Below are 21,998 nucleotides of genomic sequence, written 5' to 3'. Positions count from 1 at the left end.
ACAAATTTCGTTCAAATAGTCGTCTAACCAATATATTTGGTATAATATGAAAATTAACACTGTAAATGGAAAACCATTAATTGTGCTCGTTCTAATAATTTGAAGCTTTTTTTTTTCTAGTAAGGGTTGTAAATCAGTAAATTTATTTCTGAACAGATATATCTGAAACAAGGTACTGTAAATGGGTGAATTCCCGAGAGATTCAACCGGCACAAAGCGTTAGTTATTTACAACTATAGCTTTCCACCCGCAGCTTCGCCCGCGCAGTCAAAGAAAAACGTTCCCGTTCCCGTGGGATTTCCGGGATAAAACCTATCCTATTTCCCGGGTTAAAAAGTAGCCTATGTCCTTTCTCGGGCATCAAAATATCTCTATACCAAATTTCATGCAAATTGGTTCAGTAGTTAAGGCGTGATTGAGTAACAGACAGACAGACAGAGTTACTTTCGCATTTATAATATGTATATATATTAGTAAGTATGGATTATTGTATTGTCCATATATATCACCATCCTTTGCTGCAGCAAAGAAAGCTTATGAAAGCGAACTAATAAATAATAAATTTAAAAACGACTAAAAATTTTACGCTTAACAACTTTTTGCATTTGAATGAAAATATTTGCATTCGATAACTTTTAACTCAAGTGGGAATGAGTTAGAGTGGTTTATACGTCTCTAAATAGAGGAAGGAAAAATATTATTGTGGAAATGTGGATAATAGGACTGAAAGTATTGATCTATAAATTATATTATTTTTATTTCAACGATTGGGATACATTTTATAAGTTTAATATGTATTTGTGTATTTTCAATTTGCGTCCATCGGTAGTCTAAATAGGTACATGAATTACGAAAGTAAATTATTGTACTTAGAGAGTCTTATGTAGTTGTTCGATCACAAATCGGCTTTTATATTAGAACTATAATATGACTAGCTTCTTTCTTAATTATTTTATTTGATCACCAATGCTGTAAACAGGTAATTTAGTGAATAAAAGACCTTTTATTCACTAAATTAAACAGATTGATAAAATAAACCGATTTATTCACTAAATCAAACCGATTGATATGAATATTGTGCAGAGTGAATAATATTTTATTTATTTAAAATGACAATCTGTTTATTTTATTTTATTTTATTAGTTTCCAAACAGCTTATACAACAATATAACAAACAAATTATTCAAGTACAATTAATAACGTTCTATGTATAAGCCTATTCTATGGATACACAAATGTTTAGAGTGTGAAAGATATTAAAACAATTAAAAATACTGTTACCACAACAATAAAAAAAATACAATAAAAGATATACTTAGGCTAACAAGATTAGACATAAATCCGTATGCTTCAGGTGCTACGCAGAGCAGTAAGTACTAAGCGACGAAAACTGGCTAGACTATTTGAAAATATGTCAATAGTGTTACAGGTAAATTAGCTTGGAGAAATTTTTGCATATGTAGTGGTGTGTATATTACTCAGATCTTAGAGCGCGTTTCCACTATATCGTTCTGGCCTATACAAAAATGTTTCGATATCCTAACATTACTATTTAACTTTATACTTATTCCTAGCAACACTTTTGTTTTCAATAAAAACAAGTTTTTATTTGAAAGAAAATGGTTTTGACTTTATAAAAAAAAATATATCATTCAATTTTACGTCCTTGAGCAAACGACAAGGCGACTACCGTGAAACAATAAAATATCGTGTCCATAATAATTTGTTTCATAATTAATATTTGACCATAATAATTACGAAACAAAACAAATAAATAAATCGTCACTTGATAGTGGAAAGTGGAAACACGCACAAAACCAGAATAAACCAGTTTACGCTGTCCGCAGGTGCCACGTGCAGTCGTTTGGTAGCGTTAGAACATAAAGCACATTTCATTCAAAAATTATAATTATTATGTACGTAGTTTAATTGATAAATTTTGTATTTGTTGATTGTTGTTATTATTTGTTATTATTGTTATAATATTTGTTGAAGTGAATTACATGTCCCGCAGCCGGAGGCCCCAAATGAAAACTCAGATGTACTTAAAAACTACATTTAATAGCTAAAATGAGACTTTTACACCCATGTCTGCACGATGCAGACCGGAGTTAAAGAATGAATTTATACAGTTTAATAATTATAAAGACGTAAGCTTGGATGCTATAAGGGAAATCGCATCCACATTCTATTCCCGTGCGAACGGCGTATTCAGCAGTTTTGTATGAAGGCAGGGCCATAACTAGTGTTTAATTTGTGTGTAAGTGTTGTAACTTTATATTGTTAATTCAATATGGCTCCAGTGTTAAAACATGGTCGAGGCAAGCCTTTGACTTCTCAAACTAAAGAATTAAACTTTAAATGTCGTTTCTTTTTCAGGTTAGTAAATTTTTCATTTTAGTAACATTGTTAATGTAAAAGTTATATGTATGTTAAATGTGCAAATATTAAAATAAAGTCTCATCTTTTTCAGAGGAGAAACACATATAGTTTAATTTAAAATCCCTTATATATACAGGGTTACTTGTAAAACACCGGCAACCTCGCAGGACAAGATAGCTAACATCATAAGTAACAACATTTCGACTTTTGATAATTTGTTAGATTTTATTTTCATACAAAAATAAATATTCATTTAATTTTCCGTCTGAATATTATAAACTCTACGCCTCCCAAAAATTACGTAAACAAAAAGCGAACGAGAGGGGGAAGGGGGCGTCGCGTCGTCCATCCGATAATTAATAGAACATAGACTTACAAATGTAAGGAGAGTACAATAAAAGTTTAAAAAATCATTTAAAAATAATTTATTGCGTTATGCCAAAAGTCGTAGAACAAATGTTGTTATTTATGATGTTAGCTATCTTGTCCTGCGAGGTTGCTGGTGTTTTACAAGTAACCCTGTATAAAATAAAAACTAAAAATAAAATGTTGTTTTATTTTATTTGCTGACCATACACTACTACAAACGCAAAAATTTCTCCAAGCTAATTTACCTGTATCTTTATTAACTATTTCGTTATATAGTCGGTAGTTTAACTAGCTAGTGTCGTTATGTAGAGACATTTTATTTAGCAGTTAGCAGAGAAATAAATCCTTACAAAATTGTATCAAAAAGAAAGACAGCAAAGGGCATTTAATTAAAAATTAACTGTCCATCTGCAAATACGATTTTCACGACAAATCTTGGAAATGTACAAATCCTCTAAATGTTCTGTCCCTAGTGAAAATCCGACTTTAATAAGAATGAAGAATGGACTTCCGTATTATGAGCCTGGTATTGCAATAAAACTTGGACAAAGGAAAGTGATCTCTCTTTGAAGTAGAGAAGGTATTCATTCCTTTGCATGTAAGAGAGTTGAGAGATCCGAATGGTAACGCAATTAAAGGTATAGAAGGTGCCAGAGTAGTTTTATGGAGTCCATTTTGTACAGTAAAGAAATTGTAGAAGCGCTAATAAAATTTAAAATGTATGAAGCATTTTCAATTATATACTTGGTCAATCTTTATTGTTTTTTGTGTATTGGAAATGTTATTCTAGGTGTTAATATTTCTATTATATTGTATTAATTTAGTATACATTTTTTTTTTTGTAATAGTCATGGTCTATATAGTTTTATATTTTTCAATACATATTTCAAAATATTGCTCTCATTATATTTCGTACTAACATTATAAATGCGAAAGTTTGTGAGGATGGATGTATGTGTATGTGTATGTTTGTTACTCTTTCACGCAAATACTACTGAACCGGATAGGTTTTATTCCGGTAATTCCACGAGAACGGGAAAACGCTTTGTTCTTTGAAAACGCGGGCAAAGCCGTGGGCGGAAAGCTACTACTCTATAATACGTATTCCCTATACATTATGGAAGATGGGAATGTCATCTCTCAATATTACAACGTTTGTTACATTAGAAAATACAGACGAAGTGAGAAAAATCAAGCAGTGCTTTATATATTTTATGAGATGCGCCTACAATGTGTCTACTTTAAAATTCGTTTTGCAGTAACTGCATACGAAATCTGAGCTTTGGTTATCTGTGTTAAACTATGTACTTATGTATGTCTATGTTAAACTATGTACTTATGTCTGAGCCCTGAAGGCTTTAACTCATGACAAGCTCTGTTTTTGTACAATAATTATATTCATCAGTTTAAATTGTAGTACACAACAATTTATGTTTATTTTATATCATGAAAAACCTGATTTTATGACTAGCTGTGCTCCGTAGTTTATTGACATTGCTTCGCTCCTATATGTTTTAGCGTGATGACATTATATAGCATAATATAGCCTTCCACGATAAATGGGCTAGATAGCACTGATTTTTGAAATTAATAAAGTACTGTGTTTGATCGCAGCCTACAAATAAATTTATCTATGAATTGAAAACTTTTGTAACTAAGTGTCCGAAGTAATCTTAAATGAAATCACTTCCGAATCCCTTGCCAATATGTCCCTTTATCTATTTGTATTGTATTTGTCAATAAATTCCTCTGCGAGTGTTTTTATTTTTAGTCGTATTACGGCAAAGTATGTTTTTGTGACTTTCTGTGATAGTTTAATTCTCTTTTAAAAGGCAAGTTCAATATATTATAATAGGTATGTTGTTCTTCTATCGTAAGAAAGGCCATATGTATGGACAATGAACATGAAAAACTACTGCATCCGTTTTTAATAAATTTTCTATAGGTAAAGAAAGCTTATGCTTGAAGCCGATGCAATTTTTTTTTTAATAAAAAGTTGGGTATATTTTAATTATAACCGAATACTTGCTACATGATTTTTCTAAAAAGTATTAGATATAAACCATGATGTTATCGATGTTATGTGCATATTATTAAAAATATATAACTTAAAAAAAACAAGACATACTCTCTACTATTTTGCGTTTGTAATAACATCTTTCAGTTAATTTGACAATCTTTCACATCACTTTATTACACAAATACTCCTACATCCTTCCTACATCAATCATTTCCTTGCTACATCAAAGCACATGAACATAATCTGATAGTTAATTGTGTTAACCACTCGAGAGCGGTGTACAGGGACGTATGAACCGCTTTGTCAATTATACGGGGCCCCAGGATAACCGGGCCCCAGTATAAGGTGAATGGCACTTTGCTTCGCAAAACGCAGCGTACCGCGAATGTGTTTTCTAACGTTGCTTGTAAAGGGCTCTAGTTACTACAACTGGATTAGAAACCTGTCTTCGGAAAGCTACACTATGTGCTTCGACTATTACCCTAGAGCGTATAAATTAAATTAATCAAAGTCGCATGTTTAGGCTTCAAAATATTCTCGCTCTCAATTTCAATACAAACATTTTTTTTTGCCTGATTCCTTCCTGTCACGGTAACAGTATGATACGTTGAAATAGGTAGAAATATTTTAGTATCTCAGAAACACACGTTCATGTAAATGATAATTACATATATTAAATCGAGCACCACGCAGCCTAACGTGTGTGTATCATAAAAACTAAAAACTGAATTTGATATTTCAGGTGTCTACAAAAAGCTTATGGAGCCCTTATTAACTTTGATACGGGGCCCCCGTTAGGCAAACTACGCCTCTGGCTAGGTAATTCACCTGCATACATTACCTATATATCTCCGCAGAGAGCCGGTTAATCAGTTAAATTAGGTTTTACACTAGTAACGAGTATAGCATAACCTTATAAACACAAGATAACCAGATTTTGGCGGGATGTTAAACTATAAACTAATAAATTATTGCTTAATGTTAACGTTCAAAATTATTATCTCAAAGTTTCGTATATTGAAATCGTTTATTTTGGTGAATATATACAGGGTGTCCCACTGTTGGTATACTAAGCTCAAAGCAGGTTATAGTTTTGCATACGCTGAGTTCGTAAAAAATACTTATAAAATTCCAGACGCATTTTTTTTCAAATACATAGATGAATTCTTAACACTCTATGTGTACACCCATAACAAGCAACCCGCCCAACTTTGCCACCAGCACGTGAGCTATCGTTTAAGATTATGTTTTCATAGACAAAATGCTCACATTAGCGAAGCGGTATATGCTGGCTGCGCGAAGCTAGAGAAGAAAACATGGATTTTCAGGAAAAATTTAGCAAAAACTTTTTGACGTAATTTTGTTGTTTAAGTATTTTTTAACATGATCAGTGTATGCAAAACTACAAGTCCCTTCGCGCTTAGTAAAACAATAGTATACCCTGTATACTCGCAGAAAAGTTTATTGCAGATTGCAGTTTAACAATATGGGTATTCTACGTATTTTCTCTACATCACATTTAATAAGTCCTTGTATTGTCCTATATGGTGTACAATAAAGTTTATTGCAGATTGCAGTTTAACAATATGGGTATTCTACGTATTTTCTCTACATCACATTTAATAAGTCCTCGTATTGTCCTATATGGTGTACAATAAAGTATTTTTCATTCATTCATTCATTCATCACATTTAATAAGATATCGGTCATATAAATATAACAATAATTGTATCCTTCAAGTTCTAAAAAATATTTTTGGAGACTCATTCCGCAACAGATATACATAAAAACGTAGTATGTAGCTAAGATTTCAAAACAACCGTTTATCATTTTTGGGACCGAAGACCAGTTACAGAAAATAAATTGGCAAATAATAATCTTGAAAAAAATTAAATTAATCCTGAAAAAAATGTGCTCTATGTACGTTAATCGATGTGCGTGGTTATAAATTTCACAAATTAGATAGTATGTTAAAAGCCTGTCATTTAAACTTTCGTCATGAATTCAAGTTTGAATATAATAAAATAGCTTTCCGCCCGCGGCTTCGCCCGCTTTGTCTAAAACATAATAAATTATATACTAAAACCTTCTTCTTCATCATCTTTCCTCTATCTATTAAAAAAACCGCATCAAAATCCGTTGCGTAGTTTTGAAGATTTAAGCATACTTAAGGACATAGAGACAGAGAAAGCGACTTTGTTTATACTATGTAGTGATATTATATTTGTGCGTCTTTATTATATCAATAAAAAATAATGCATTTTTAATGCATGCTATTCACTATAGACAAATTAAAATTTACTTCATTTATAATAAGTATAATACAATGCAATCTACCTATATTTAATGTAATAAGAGCAATTTCTATGATATTACAATCTCAAAATTAATTATTTCGGTTAATTGAGCTTTGATTAGGCACTATTTGTCAATTATAAATTAATTTAGTCTGATATAAAATTAATGTTTTATTTGACCTTAAGTAATTCAAAAATCATTTTATCTGTCTCTTTATATTACTAACCAATGCCCGCGACTTCGCCGATATTAAATTCGTTTTGAACCTTACTTTTATTTCCCAATAAAGTATCTTATCATTACTGCCAGTAAGAGCCAACAAAATCAGTAATACGTTTGGGATAGTGAACCAAATTACCTCTATCTATATATTTAAAAATGAAACCCGTTTTCCTTGGTCACTGCATCACGCGTGAACGGGTGGACCGATTTCGATAATTCTTTTTTTTATAATATTCCTTGAAGTATGAGGATGGTTCTTATGGAAAGAAAACATAAACATGTACCACGGGCGAAGCCGGGGCGGACCGCTAGTATATTTTATTTAACAGTTGTTTTCCAAGGAAAGACAAATCAAAAAATTCCATTCAGCTTTTCATGAGCTTGAAATTATGTAAGTACATACAAAAAAAATTATGTTCCGCAAAATACTTACATGTGAATGCAGTATACACACAGCACACAGAAGCACAACTGTACAGAGTAGTGTGACACAGAGAGCGGACACGAATAGCGCATGTTTGAGACGGACACAGTATCTCCTGTAAAGGGCTTCTAGTTCAAGCTCTGTGCCCTCCTCCTCTGTGGACAAATGAAAATGCGTATTAAAGGAAGCCCGTATGAAATTTAATTGACACAACACTACATATTCATTAATTTTAAAGTTAAAGGTTTATCAAAATATAATGCAAAATATTAAAAAACCAATTGTTTGCTTTTCAGACTTTGTAGGGATAACTTACACACACTTACACATTAATTGTTACATCTGCAAAGTGTAAAAATTAATATTTTCATAAATGCATTATCCATTTTAAAATTGTAAGCTTCTATATTTAGGGATGCATATCTTTATTGCTCTATCATCTAAAAACTGAAAACGGCTTAACGTATTTGGATGGAATTATGCACACATAGATGAGTTTAGAAGCTATCAATACTTTTTATATCTGTCTTCAAACTGAGAAAAGCTTGTCAATTCAGCCGTATTATACTGCTAAATCATTCTGTGGAATTTAAAGCATTTTTGTATTCGGATCTATTCAAATAGAAGAAACATTGAAAATGTTCCAAATTGATTTTTTTATCAAAAAAGTGCGTAGTACCTACGAAAAACGTTTCTATCCCTTTAGACTCCACGAAGAACTATAACAAAAGATACCACAGGCGGAAAGTTAGGTTATACTTAGAGATATTTAAAAATTACATAGTACAAAAACTTATTCTAGTAAACAGTAACAAGAGAAACTATAAATAAACTAAAATAAATCTTAAATCAAACACAGTAAAATAGAAATTTCCACGATTAAATAATCCAATTTAAATGTCCCAACCCCTGCGGCAACAGAGATATTAATTTAAGATTACTTATACGTTGCTATGTTACCAGAAATATAATTTTTATCAAGCCCAAAATTCGTCCCGCACTCCTTTTAAATTACTTTAGTTTGTAATAAAATTTAATATAAAAACATGTAGCAATTTGGTTTGATTTTGAGTCGTTTACAGATAAATCTATTCTAATATTATAAGCTGAAGAGTTTGTTTGTTTGTCTCAGGAACTACTGGTCCGATTTGATAAATTCTTTCGGTTTGAGATAGTCCATATATCGAAGAAGGCGATAGGTTATAATATCATCACGCTAAGACCAACAGGAGCGGAGCAACGCGGATAAAAGTAGTAGATAGTACTTCTTCAGCTGTTTGTAAACAAAAGTATGTACAATATCAATGAAAATATGTAATTAAACTCAATCGGTTGAAGATAATAAATAAAAACTTACGAAGACACCATAGATAAATAACAGATAACATCCATTATTTTTATAAGCATACTAGCGGTCCGCCCCGGCTTCGCCCGTGGTACATATTTACGTTTTCTCTACATAATAACCATCCTCGTACTTCAAGGAATATAATAAAAAAAGAATTATCGAAATCGGTTCAGCCGTTCTCGAGTTATGCGCTTACCAACACATTTTGGGATTCATTTTTATATATAAGAAGAAGATAAATAATGTGTAAATAATAGTAATGATTACTAAAGACTAACGACCGACGATTGACAGCTAATAAACTAAAGACACCATCATCAATTTTCAAATCAGCAAATGATAAACGGTCACCAATCCACCTTTATTGAGTTCTATCATAAAATCCAAGGCTTTTCAATCAACGTAGAATATAAAATTTATCGAGTTAAAACCTTTTGGGGGACAAATAAATTGTCGCTTGCCAAGATCCGCCATAAAGCTGGGAATGAATTAAACCACGGGTTGGGAATAAGGAAGCTTTTCGTGGGGCAAATTAGGTAAGAGATTAAGGTTATGTTGTAGAAACTAGAATCATCGTAGGTATATTACGTAGATAATCATACCTTACAAGAATGGCATTAAGTTTTCATCTCTCATTTCAAGTCCTTTTTAAAATACAAATCAAGTGCGATATAAAGTGCGATTCGGAAATTATAAAGCTGTTATTGTTTATATCTTGTTACTTTAATGTGTCTTTCTACTTTTATAGCTCAAAGAGATTATGATGAAAACAGTTAATAGGTACGTAGGCTGTATTAGGAGCCTGGGTCATTAAATTTATGTAACAAATTATGGTAGAAAATAACTAAACGATTTATTTATTTATGCTGCAAACTTTCGCAATTTTCAGTAGGTACCTTAAAATTTGGTTCGAAGCAACGTCTAATAGTACCTACAAATAAGGGAATAATTGTGACAAGTATTAAAAGCATTTATTATAATATGTGCCTTGTAAGCTCATTTCACAGTTATTTTTCAAACTATTAGCAAAGAACGAAATAATATAATGATATTACGTTAACAAATACATAAAAATAACAAGGTCTGTAATTGTCATCGTACATTTTAGTTTTTCAAGCTAATTTGAAATATCATGATAAAAGTAGAGACGAAATTACACATATTTATAAGAATAGTTAGAGCAACATTTCGTAAAAAATAATTGGATTGGTCTTACAGAAAACAAGCTATTAAATTATTTCTGAAGATTGATGTAAAATTGTGTTGCCCTAAAGTCTAAACTGTATCAACTTAGTTATAAAGATCAATTAAGAACAATAAATTGTTTATTATAACTATCACGTTTTGAAGAGAATTGAATTTTCAAGAAGAACGCGCCTCCTAATGTCATCCTGCTTTATAGCATATACAAGCTGCGCCCCGCGGTTTCACTCGCGTGGCTCCGCTCCTGTTGGTCTTAGCGTGATGATATAATATAGCCTTCCTCGATAAATGAGCTATCTAACACGAAAATAATGTTTTAAAATTTGACTAGCAGTTCCTGAGATTAGTCCGTTCAAACTAACAAATAAACTCTTCAGCTTTATAATATTAAGTTAAGTTTCATTAGTAGGTATAAAAAAGTTTATTTTGACATTATTAAGCCATTTATCAACTTGATTAACTGTGACTACTGAATACTGATTGATATAACACACAAGGATTTCAAATTGAATACAACCAATAAACTATGAAACAAGTGAGCCAAAATTTAGTTATCACCAGAGACCTAAAACTTTGATCTAGCTCTACCTACATATATTCATTCATGTTCTAAATCAAATATTCTCAGACTAGATTTATACAGTGTATTCATCGTATATGGAATGGTTTTATGGTTATTATTTAAAAAACTTATTAGTACCTAGTTGCTAAGCTTTATTTGTAGTTTCGTTGTCTCTTAGTTTTATTTTCACTGAAGTGTTGAGTTCTTTTACAAATTTTGTCTGTAAATCGGAAGGAAGAATATTTTATTTTGGAGTAATTACGGAGACTCCATAATAGGATGAGAACTTACTTTTTTGAAGTTAGAGGATCTATCAGAAATAAAAATTAATATCTTAATATATATAAATCTCGTGTAACAATGTTTGTCCTCAATGGACTCCAAAATCACTTAACCGATTATAATAAAATTTGCCCACCATGTGCAGTTCGATCCAACTTGAGAGATAGGATAGTTTAAACATATAGGTACCATGGGCGAAGCCGGGGCGGACCGCTAGTTTATTTATAAGTAGATTTCATAATATAATATGTGTAATTATTATAATTACATAGTAACGTTAAATATAAAGCAGCTCTTTAATTTCTGAGCATGTTATTAAGAAACTATAAATTACTAATTAATGGAGATACCCGTAGGGATTAGGGATTAGCTAGAAATGCTGGGATGCTGTTTTATCTCCATGTTTGTTTAATCAGGTTTTACTTACCTAATTTACTATTTACTACTACATCTTATATATAAAATTCTCGTGTCACAATGTTAGTCTGCATACTCCTCCGAAACGGGTGGACCGATTCTCATGAAATTTTCTGTGCATATCGGGTAAATCTGAGAATCGGCCAACATCTATTTTTCATATGTACCACGGGCGAAGCCGGGGCGGACCGCTAGTCTTAATATATATTTAAAATCTCGTGTAACAATGTTTGTCCTCAATGGACTCCTAAATCACTTAACCGATTATAATAAAATTCGCACACCATGTGCAGTTCGATCCAACTTGAGAGATAGGATAGTTTAAACATGAAGGTACCACGGGCGAAGCCAGGGCGGACCGCTAGTACTGTAAGATGTTAGTACCTACTTTATATAGGTTAAAGGGTTTTGGCGTTTATTTGTAACATAAGCCTTTGAAGTTAATTACTCTTGGGTAAAACAGAAAGTATGAGGAATTTTATATTTATTATTTCCAGGTATCACCAGCACAATATTTGTTAAACTATTGTATTAATATTAATGAATATATGAAATTATGATACGACAAGCCTGCTACTCATGCACGTACCTGCCACCGGGGCAATATTGGAATAATCTCGGTCCAACCAAGAGTTTTCCAATATTGGCAATCGGAGCAATTTTTCTGTTCTCTAAATTGCCCCTGCTTGCTTATACACAAGACAAGTCAATTATGGTTGCAATTCCAAAATTGCCTAAAACCAATATAAAAGGTTGAACAGATTTTAATTATCTTTTTATTTGTTAAATTTCTCTCCTATCAAATTAAGACAATAACTGAAAAAAATACATCATAATCTTAAAAAAGTGGACTAGGCGGAGCAGGGTGAACAGCTAGTTTATAAAACTACACACAAACCTCTTTAAAAAAAGCCTGCAAATAATAATAAGAGATAGAGAGGCGATAATCACGTGCCTCTACTAAACTAGGGTAGATATCTCATACATCAATATTTCCCTTCCTTTGTCTCGTAAATTCAGAAGCAAAGTGCTATTAGCGTCACTGTATAGTTAGGTGCAGGTAATGCAAGTTACTTAAGCACTTTCAAAGTGTTCGTACTATGTATAACTAGCTTTCCGCCCGCAGCTTCGCCCGCTTTGTCTTAAACCTAAAAAAATTATATAAATAAATAAATATTTCGGGACAATTTTCACACACGGCACGATCTGATCCCATACTAAGCTTTCGCTTGGGTTATGTTATATTTTCCGACGAAATCGATAAGAAGACAAATGTGTGAACTGTGGTTCGCATCACAATCCTATACGAATGTTTCGTCAAATATATCGTTCAGTCACGAGGAGAATAGCAATCACGAACGTGTAAATGCATCATAAGGATGCGAAGATAGACGATAGACAATAATTTCAATGGTTGTAAAAATTGCTGTGATTTTTATAAATGGCATGAAACTCTTGTAAACGTTTCATATTTTATGGTTAAAAGTAACTTGTGTAATTTTCAATTAAGGTAACATAGGTAGGTACATTCATCCTTTTTATTAAATTTCATTCATTTGTAAGGGCAATCATAGATCTATAGACGTAAATTTATATATTGTGGTGCAATGTTATTTAACTGCGGGTAAACATTCATTTATAATAAAAACATTGAATTAATTTTCAATTTAATATGAATTTTCCTGTAATTAATAATTGAGATTGATGATAAATCTATGTTGCATGTAAAATATTTGTATTTCTAGATTGTATGTATTTTTTTTCTTAAGGTTTTCAAATCTTAACTAGTGGCCTAAATTATTAATTTATGATCTAACTAGCGGTCCGCCCCGGCTTCGCCCATGGTACATATTTCGCAATAAAAGGTAGCCTTTGTTCTTTCTCAGGGTCTGAAGATTGTCTGTGCCAAATTTCATCAAAATCGGTTGAGAGGTTTATGCGTGAAAACCATACATACTTACATAGATACATACATAATTACAAACTTGTCCTCTTTATAATATTAGTAGGTATAGATAGTATAGATTACTGTGGACTTACTGGTAATAATCATATTTGGAACAAACAATCAAAACGTTATTGTTTCATAGATATTATCGGTCAATTAGGGAAAGCTGGCATGTTCACAGTACTCACACTTATGCAATTTCACTTACAGTATGTTCAAAAATAAATGCGACTCTAGTTTCATTTTAGACTTGAATTGTAAAATGGGTGCGTTGTAGATATATATATATATATCTTAATACTATTATAAAGGCGAAAGTTTGTATGGATGTATGGATGTATGGATGTTTGTTACTCTTTCACGTAAAAATTACTGAACCGATTACAATGAAATTTAGCACACATATATAGGGTAACTTGGATTAACACATAGGATAGGTTTTATCCCGGAAATCCCACGGGAACGGGAACTATGCGGGTTTTCCTTTGAAAACGCGGGCGAAGCCGCGGGCGGAAATCTAGTATGCAAATATAATTACTTATGAAAGCTCTCATAATTTACCTGTAAAATTATAATTTAAAAGTAAATCAATTGATGAAGTTAATTATTTATTCTAATAATAATCAATTGGATAAAAGTATTAATAATCATTCAATTATCAAATAATAATTAAATTCCTGACTTTGGTCGAGTAAAGATATCTAAGAAATATTATATTTGTAGTAAGTACGTAATACCTACCAATACGCGCTAACAAATATGTGTTACATGTTTATTGTATAATTTTCACACTATTGGTTTTAAACTCAAACTCAAACATTTATACAATTAGACTTCTTCTAGAAGCACTTTTGAATCGTCATAACAGTTTAACAGTTTTAACATTTACCACCAATTCAGAAAGCAGTATCTATAGAGAAGAAGAAGAATCTATTTAATCATAATCGTAATCTTCTACTTCACTGAAACTTTCATCGCTCGAAGAACTCGATGTTTCGTTGTCGGAATCTCTTAATGTATAAATGAGTCAGTGTAATTATCTACTTTTGGTTCTAATTGAATATATTTTTCCTCATGTTCTCGCGTCTTTCCCCAAACGTCACTAAACATATCCAGACTAATAGCATTTGCTTCCTTTCTAAATAATTCTTCCACAGTTTTCAAGTTAAAGTTCACATTTTGTGATGCTACTTTCCCTTTAATTATGCCCCATAGTAACTCTATTCGGTTGAGTTCTGGATGGTATGGTGGAAGGCGCAATACACTATGTCCATGATCTTTGAGGATTGCATCAAGTAGGTAAAAATTGTGTATAGTTTGGCTTATTTTTTTTAATAATGTGATAACTCTGATTATTAATTAGTAATTTGATTTTTGAAAAAAAAATGCCGATTTTAGTCAAAATTTATATTTTTCTAACAAGATCCTTATCATCCAAATTTCCACCTTGGTGAGAAAAATTGACATTTCTAATGAAAATGAACAAAAAATTAAATGATTTTATTAAATACTGTAAAATAGTCTATAATTCTTCCATTTACTGTATCACAAAATTCTTCATAGATTTTTAGATATTCGTACTACACCAATTACATCACCCTGTATTTATAAACAATTGCAAAATATGACACATACATAGGCCGGGAGATACTGACACAAAATTTCGGGTCATTTCGTTTGTATACAATTCTACCTAGAAAAAAATATCGCAGATTGCAAACATGGGGCGGATGATTGTAAGACTTAAGCCAAGACGTAAAAAAAAATGAAAAGAATTGGCGATTTGTACCAGTACGGCATTTTTGGAAAGTATATGATGCAACGTGACCATTATTATATTTGCCATACTTTTAAGTTTTAATAGAGGGAAAAATTAGTGCCATACTGCTACAAATCGTTCAAACTACGAATAAAATCTTACAATAAGAAAAAAATCTTATACACATTCGCCACCTCCCACAGGTATGGCATTATCACATTTCTATTTATAATCATTCAGGAGTTGTTGAAAAAAAAATGTAGGGTGGTACAAATCGTTTGGCGAGAAAAAAAATTCAAAAATTTCCAGATTTTCCGCGGTATGGCGACCATTTGGAATCGTCCGAAAAGTATGGCATGGCGATTTTAGTAAATGGCTGCACGACGATGGTTACCTGTGCAAAAGTGAGCCCGGTACAAATGGTTGAATTGTTTTTTTTTAAATCAACGCATTCACGTCGATATGGCGGACTGTAAGTCACATCGTAACTGTATGGCATGACACTACCGCCTACCTACATCTTTTTTAAGGGCTATCGGTAAATTCTAAAATTTTTGTGTTACAAATCGTTGGACTTTCGCTATTTATCCGACTAACGCCCACGCGACTAGTCCGCCGGTACCAGCGTTCTGACCATCATTTTTCTTTTTGTCATTGCGTACTAACACCCCTCTAGACCGCCATCCTGTTACAAATGACCCGAAATTTTGTGTCAGTATCTCCCGGCCTAACATGTGCAATGTGTAAATGTGTTGACGTTCCAGCTCTTCTTAATATACCTATGTTAATACCACAATTGTCAAGTAACCTTGAAAACAGCTGTTCGTTTACACGATAGCTTTTATGGTGCTTTTTACGTTTTCACTATAAAATCATATGAATACAATTATTTGATAAATTTTAGGAAGTTTGATGTCCACTATTATTGCCTATGTACACTGCATAGTTTTGTTCTGAATGTCTTTTTTATTTTGTGATTGTTATAAAAAACACATGAAAATTTTGAAACTTAGGTACCTACTTAGGTAGTTTTAGTTATGCCGTGTATTCTGTTACCTCAAATTACAGTACATAATATTATGTATATTTCTGATTTATAGTATTATTAATAAGGATATTATACACGTACATCCCTGATAATGAACACGGATATATCATTAGATAAAACAATAACCCGGCCTTTACATTGACTCTTAACTTTGACACTGCAATTGTCTACCAAGGTGAAAATAGTTGTTGTACTCTATATAAATTGCTTTGGCATCGTACCAAAATGAGACCGGTACCTGACCCTTATGTCAATGGATTAAGAGCTAAAATTCGTTTATCTGTTGAGATTAGGCATAAGTGCTCCGATTGGCATCTTCATAATATACAAATAGAAGTCTGCTTCCTTATTTTTGTATCAACACGCTTAATCTGTCGTTGAGCGTCATTCATATTTGTTTTTATTTTAATAATTGACATGTGCAGAGAATCTGAACTAATTTTTATAAGAGATAATATGTCTTTGCTTTGCTATGATTTAATTCAAACATGCTTGACTGATATTAAACACTTACCTTTAGAATGCTACAACTCTACCGATATATGAGTTGGCTTTTGTTTTTAGCATACTAGGTCGTAGTTAGCGGCGTATTTGCGTGTTCGTAGGTCTACGAAGTTTAAAACTCAAACACAAACATAAATACATATTTATTTTGAATTTACCAGAGCTTCAAGGTTGGGTTCAGACGTCTACTTGTCTAGAGGGCTACCCTATATAATATACGTTTAAACGTCAACATATTATAGACTCTCGGAATTGACTCTAGTAATGCCATTTAGACAGATTTGTGAAGAGAATCTGAACTAATTTTTATAAGATAAAATATTTTTTGCTTTGCTATGATTAAATTCAAAACTGCTTGACCGGTAATTAAACACTTTAGAATTTACTAGCTTACCGCCCGCGGCTTCGCCCGCTTTGTTTAGAACCTAATCACTACATAGTATAAAACAAAGTCGCTTTCTCTGTCCCTATGTCCCTATTTCCCTATGTCCCTATGTCCCTTTGTACGCTTAAATCTTTGAAACTACGCAACGGATTTTGATGCGGTTTTTTTTAATAGACAGAGTGATTCAAGAGGAAAGTTTATATGTATAATAACATCCATTAAATAGTGGAGAAGTACTGTTATTTTTGAGGTTTCTAATGTGATGTCGTAAATAATTACATTTATTTCCGCTTACATTGCAAACGCAGGCTGAACCCTACGAGTTTTATCAAAATAATGTACTAAGTATTGTACACATTGAAAAGGTCTACAGAAAAGTCCGTGATGGTATATGTCTATCTCTTATGGATAACCCACAATAACTTTTTTTTGTCATTTACTTTTTACGACAAATACAGCATTAATCATTAACCAATTAAATACTTTAAATACATTGTTCATTTAATATAGATCTATATGGCCCTTTACACCGTATGATTTAAGTGAATATTTTCGAAGATATTACAGATTTAAAAATTGCGGGACGTAGCGTTTGCGGCGGTACCGGCCGGCCGCCATTGCACCTGTGCGAAGCCGGGGCGGGTCGCTAGTAAATTATATACTAATAAATTATATACTTCATTTGGGTTGATTTGATAAATGCATTTGAATCTGAGTCTGAATTCCAATTTTGTATGAAATTCAGAACAAGTGTCTGTGGCTTATTATTACGATAAAATATTACAGAAACATTAATTGTAACAACGTAGTGATGATTTGATTTCATTTGTAGTACAATTAAGGATGGTTATCTAGATATAGAGAACCTAGTATCTTAGCTAGTGCTTAACAAAAATAATATCATAATATTATTTCTCATATTAAAGGAAGGATAAACGTACACGTGTACATGTTTCGCGATTTATGACAGTTTCATATTATAACTAGCTGCTCCGCGCGGTTTCACCCCCGTGGCTCCACTCCTGTTGGTCGTAGCGTGATGATATATAGCCTATAGCCTGCCTCGATAGGTAAATGAGCTATCTAACACCGAAAGAATTTTTCAAATCAGACCATTAGTTTCCAAGATTAGCGCGTTCAAACAAACAAACAAACTCTTCAGCTTTATAATATAGGTATAGACGAGAAAGAATACTGCCATAACCTGATTCTTTTGAGCAAAAAGAATTTCCCACAGCTAAACAAAAAATTAATTTTAAAGCCTTGTTTAAATCATAGTTTTTCTATAATGATAGAGATGCTTTTTATTATTTTTTTGTCTCTTTTAGTATAGGTAGTATGATTTGTGCTGTTAGTATTTATTGTACATAAAGTTCAGGGTTCGATTCCGCGTTAAACAATATTTAATATCTCGATATAGCAGCAGAAGGCTTACTAACTACTTGCCCATAAAGGAAATCGATAAAAAAAAATATATATACCGGCCGAATTGATAACCTCCTCCTTTTTTTTTGAAGTCGGTTAATTATACATATGCATTTGTCCCATACTTCACTACTATATTTAACAAACCCTCCTAAAAAAAGAACACAGTCTGTAAAATGTTTCTTTATTTCCCATGATAATAGTAGATTGCACATCTCGCCTTCAGCACGGTGAATCCTTAAATATTTAATACGAACTTTACAGAACAAACAAACAGCACAAACGATTCACAGTTTGTATACATTCACGTCACGACTAACAAGGTTTTAATATTGTATTCGAAAAAGAATTGTTTATCAGGCCGAAAACTCTTGTTACTGCATTCTAGCTGTTTACCCGATTTTTTTGAAGGTAAACTTTCTACGTCGCGCCATGGCAATACCGTCACGTCATGTAGCAAGGCGAACGTTTTGGTATCTTTTAATCTTACCAAAGAAGTTTCACTTCTGACACATGTGCTCGGCACACACGCTCTTTTTTTGCCTCTAAACTGGCGAAGACAAAAGGATACATACATAATACAGCATGATGTTTATTTATTTATTTATTTATTTATTTATTTTATGTTAAACACCAAATTATTTTGATTAAGTATACAAAACTAGGGACAATTAAATAATTTTCGGGCAAGTTAATTTAATAGAAGAGAACCAAAAACGTCCTTCTCGGGTTTTCCAGTGGTTAATATAATATAGCAATTAAGTTATTATGCTAAGAAAGGTTTAATTTTGGGAGTAATTACGCTAATTTCAGCTTTTACTGTATACAATTATGTTTGAGAGCACTGTGTACTTTTATTACTGAATTACTTCCTTGGAGCAAATTTTTGAAATAAACATTTTATTTTGGTCGTAAATTATAATTAATTTTGCTTTATATTTCTACGTACGTTATGTAATTAGAGGCTTTAAAATAATGTTTGTAATTTGTATTGCGTCAAAAAATTTATATATTAGTCGAGCCATGGTCGAGCCAATTTAATAGGCAACATTTGACGTCTATCAATTTTATCTTCGAAGAGAGGTAACCTGCTTAAAAACATCGATTAAAGTGAATTAATCGATACGCATTTGAAACATTTGGCAATCGAACTTGAAACACATTTATTAATTTATGATGATTTTTATTCACAAGTAATCAATGCATTCGATTCTAGGTGTCAGATTTCGATTTTTAGAGTAACGTCTCTGGTATTTATAAAGAAAAAAAGTTTATTGACACAAAATTGTAGCGACGTCAGTTCTTCAATTCAGAAATTGTTTATTATGTTTAGAATGGTTTATCAGTAAAATCAAATCTTAAAATTACTTGTATCGGTTATTATTATTATAAATATGTAATCGTAATTGAAAAAAGTTAAGCAAATGTGCAGTTCTAACAAAACGAAATATCATGTGATTCTATGTCATCGTTACTAGGTTACGTTTTTGAATTTTGTTGAACTGTCAAATGTTGCCTATTAAAATGGCTATACAATTACCAAGATAATTACTCTTGCTATTTTAGTCTTTTCTTTTTGTGTATAAATTGCCAGGCTGTACATATTATAGTCAACCGATAAAATCGATTTTAATGTTTTGAACTAAATTATACAGTAGTAAGAAAAATAATAACAAACTTCTTTTAAGTATTAAATTTATTTAACCACAAAAAAGGCAATTTTATTATCTAATCACCCCTTACCTTCAACAACAACTTCTTCTATGTCATTCATTTTTAAAACCGATCAAAAAGTGTAATAAAACCTCCTTGCTACATTTTTTTTTCTTTAAAAAAAACACAACAAGAGCGCGCGAAAAGTTTGGGCGGGAAAATTCGTTCCCGCGTACAACCGTCCCTTATGAGTAACCGGTTCAAACTGGCTCGTTCCTTATTGAATGACTGGCGTAAATAAACACTATTGATAGATAGGAAATAACCAATGTGAATAGGTTATTATTTAAATAAACTGTTATCACATTGTTGGTATGTGTTTGATAATATAGAGTTTGGCTCTATTTTATTGAAGTAGGTCAGTAAAACATTATATTAGCTTCTCCTGTTATATCTGTATGTTTGTATGTGACTATTTTATGGACACTTTTAACTCACTTTGAACGGATTAATTCAACAGATTAATTCAAACTTTGTACACTTATCAATGATCGGTGACAATACAATAATTTCACAAGTTCTTTTTAAATGGTGTTTTTTTATTTATTTTTTTACTTAGGTATAGCAAATAGTTATTATTTATTAAAAATAAGATATGAAAGTGTTAAAGTAAATATGACTCTTTCATTGTAGAGTCAAAGTGTCTAGACTCTAGTGTTTAAATCACTACATAGGTAGTATTATACAAAGTCGATTTCTCTGTCCCTATGTCCCTTTGTATGCTTAAATCTTTTAAACTACGCAACGGATTTTGATGCGTGTTTTTTTTTAATAGATGGAGTGATTCAAGAGGACGGTTTGAGTATATAATTTATTAGGTTTAAGACAACCCGGGCGAAGCCGCGGGTGGAAAGCTAGTCTTGTATAATGAGACTATTGTCTGTCTAAATTATTATTGTTCAATACCGTCTACGTTTAGTTCCTTATCGCAAACTAGATGGCGCCACGTTAGAATTGTTCGAACTTATAACTGGCTAGTGTTTTGTTTTTGTTATATCATATGTATACTGTGTTTTGATAAATTAAATGCCTTACAACAGCAGTGGTGTTTTATTAGTGAATCCAAGTATAGTGAATTAGTGACAGTGTACGCAGCGACATCTGGTGCCGAAACCCGGGAATAAAGGAATAAAAAGGACTTGTAAAAACCGTGAGTAAAGTGAACTAAGTGGACAATAAAGACTTGTAAAAATTCAGTGTTGTGATAACTTGGACTTATAAAAATTAGCTTAAATATTAACTTAGAAAATTTTGATTAAATATTGGACTTAGAAAAATTCGATAAAAATTAGTATGCATATGGGACTTAGAAAAATTTGATAAAAATTAGTATGCATATGGGACTTAGAAAAAATTGATAAAAATTTGTAAGAATACTGGACTTAGAAAAATTTTATAAAAATTTGTATACACTTTGGACTTAGAAAAATTTTGAATAAAATTAAAGATAGAAGAAATGGATCCATTCGTTGCTCAGCAAGTAGAGATACATGAACAAATAAATAAAAGTTTTTCAAATTATAAAAAGACCCCAAAAGAGAGACTGACAAACGTTTACATAGAAATAAAATTAGAATGTTTAGAGGCAAGTTGGAAGAAGTTTACCGAGAACCATTTGAATATTATATCAGTTGCATCAAAAAGGGAACGCGAAAAAACTCCCTATTTTACCGAAGAGATCTATGATAA

The 21,998-nt window shown here is 31.8% G+C and overlaps 1 protein-coding gene across 1 annotated transcript in view; it reads right to left on the bottom strand.

Moving 5' to 3' along the window:
* The window catches only part of Ac76E (adenylate cyclase type 2 Ac76E), a 188,065-nt gene that overhangs the window by 120,645 nt on the left and 45,422 nt on the right, over positions 1 to 21,998 (bottom strand). Inside the window, exon 2 of the mRNA XM_090108127.1 lies at positions 7,725 to 7,870. Within this exon, the coding sequence (XP_089964253.1) occupies positions 7,725 to 7,870 (146 nt within the window). The remainder of the gene's footprint in view (positions 1 to 7,724; positions 7,871 to 21,998) is intronic.

The sequence above is a fragment of the Colias eurytheme genome, chromosome 12 (genome assembly GCF_061535395.1).
Source record: "Colias eurytheme isolate Ceu_HAF_F1 chromosome 12, ilColEury1 Martin Lab GWU primary, whole genome shotgun sequence".
NCBI classification, from domain to species: Eukaryota; Metazoa; Arthropoda; class Insecta; order Lepidoptera; family Pieridae; genus Colias; species Colias eurytheme.
Note: the sequence above shows the minus strand (reverse complement) of the source record. Positions and strands in the feature narration are given on the sequence as shown.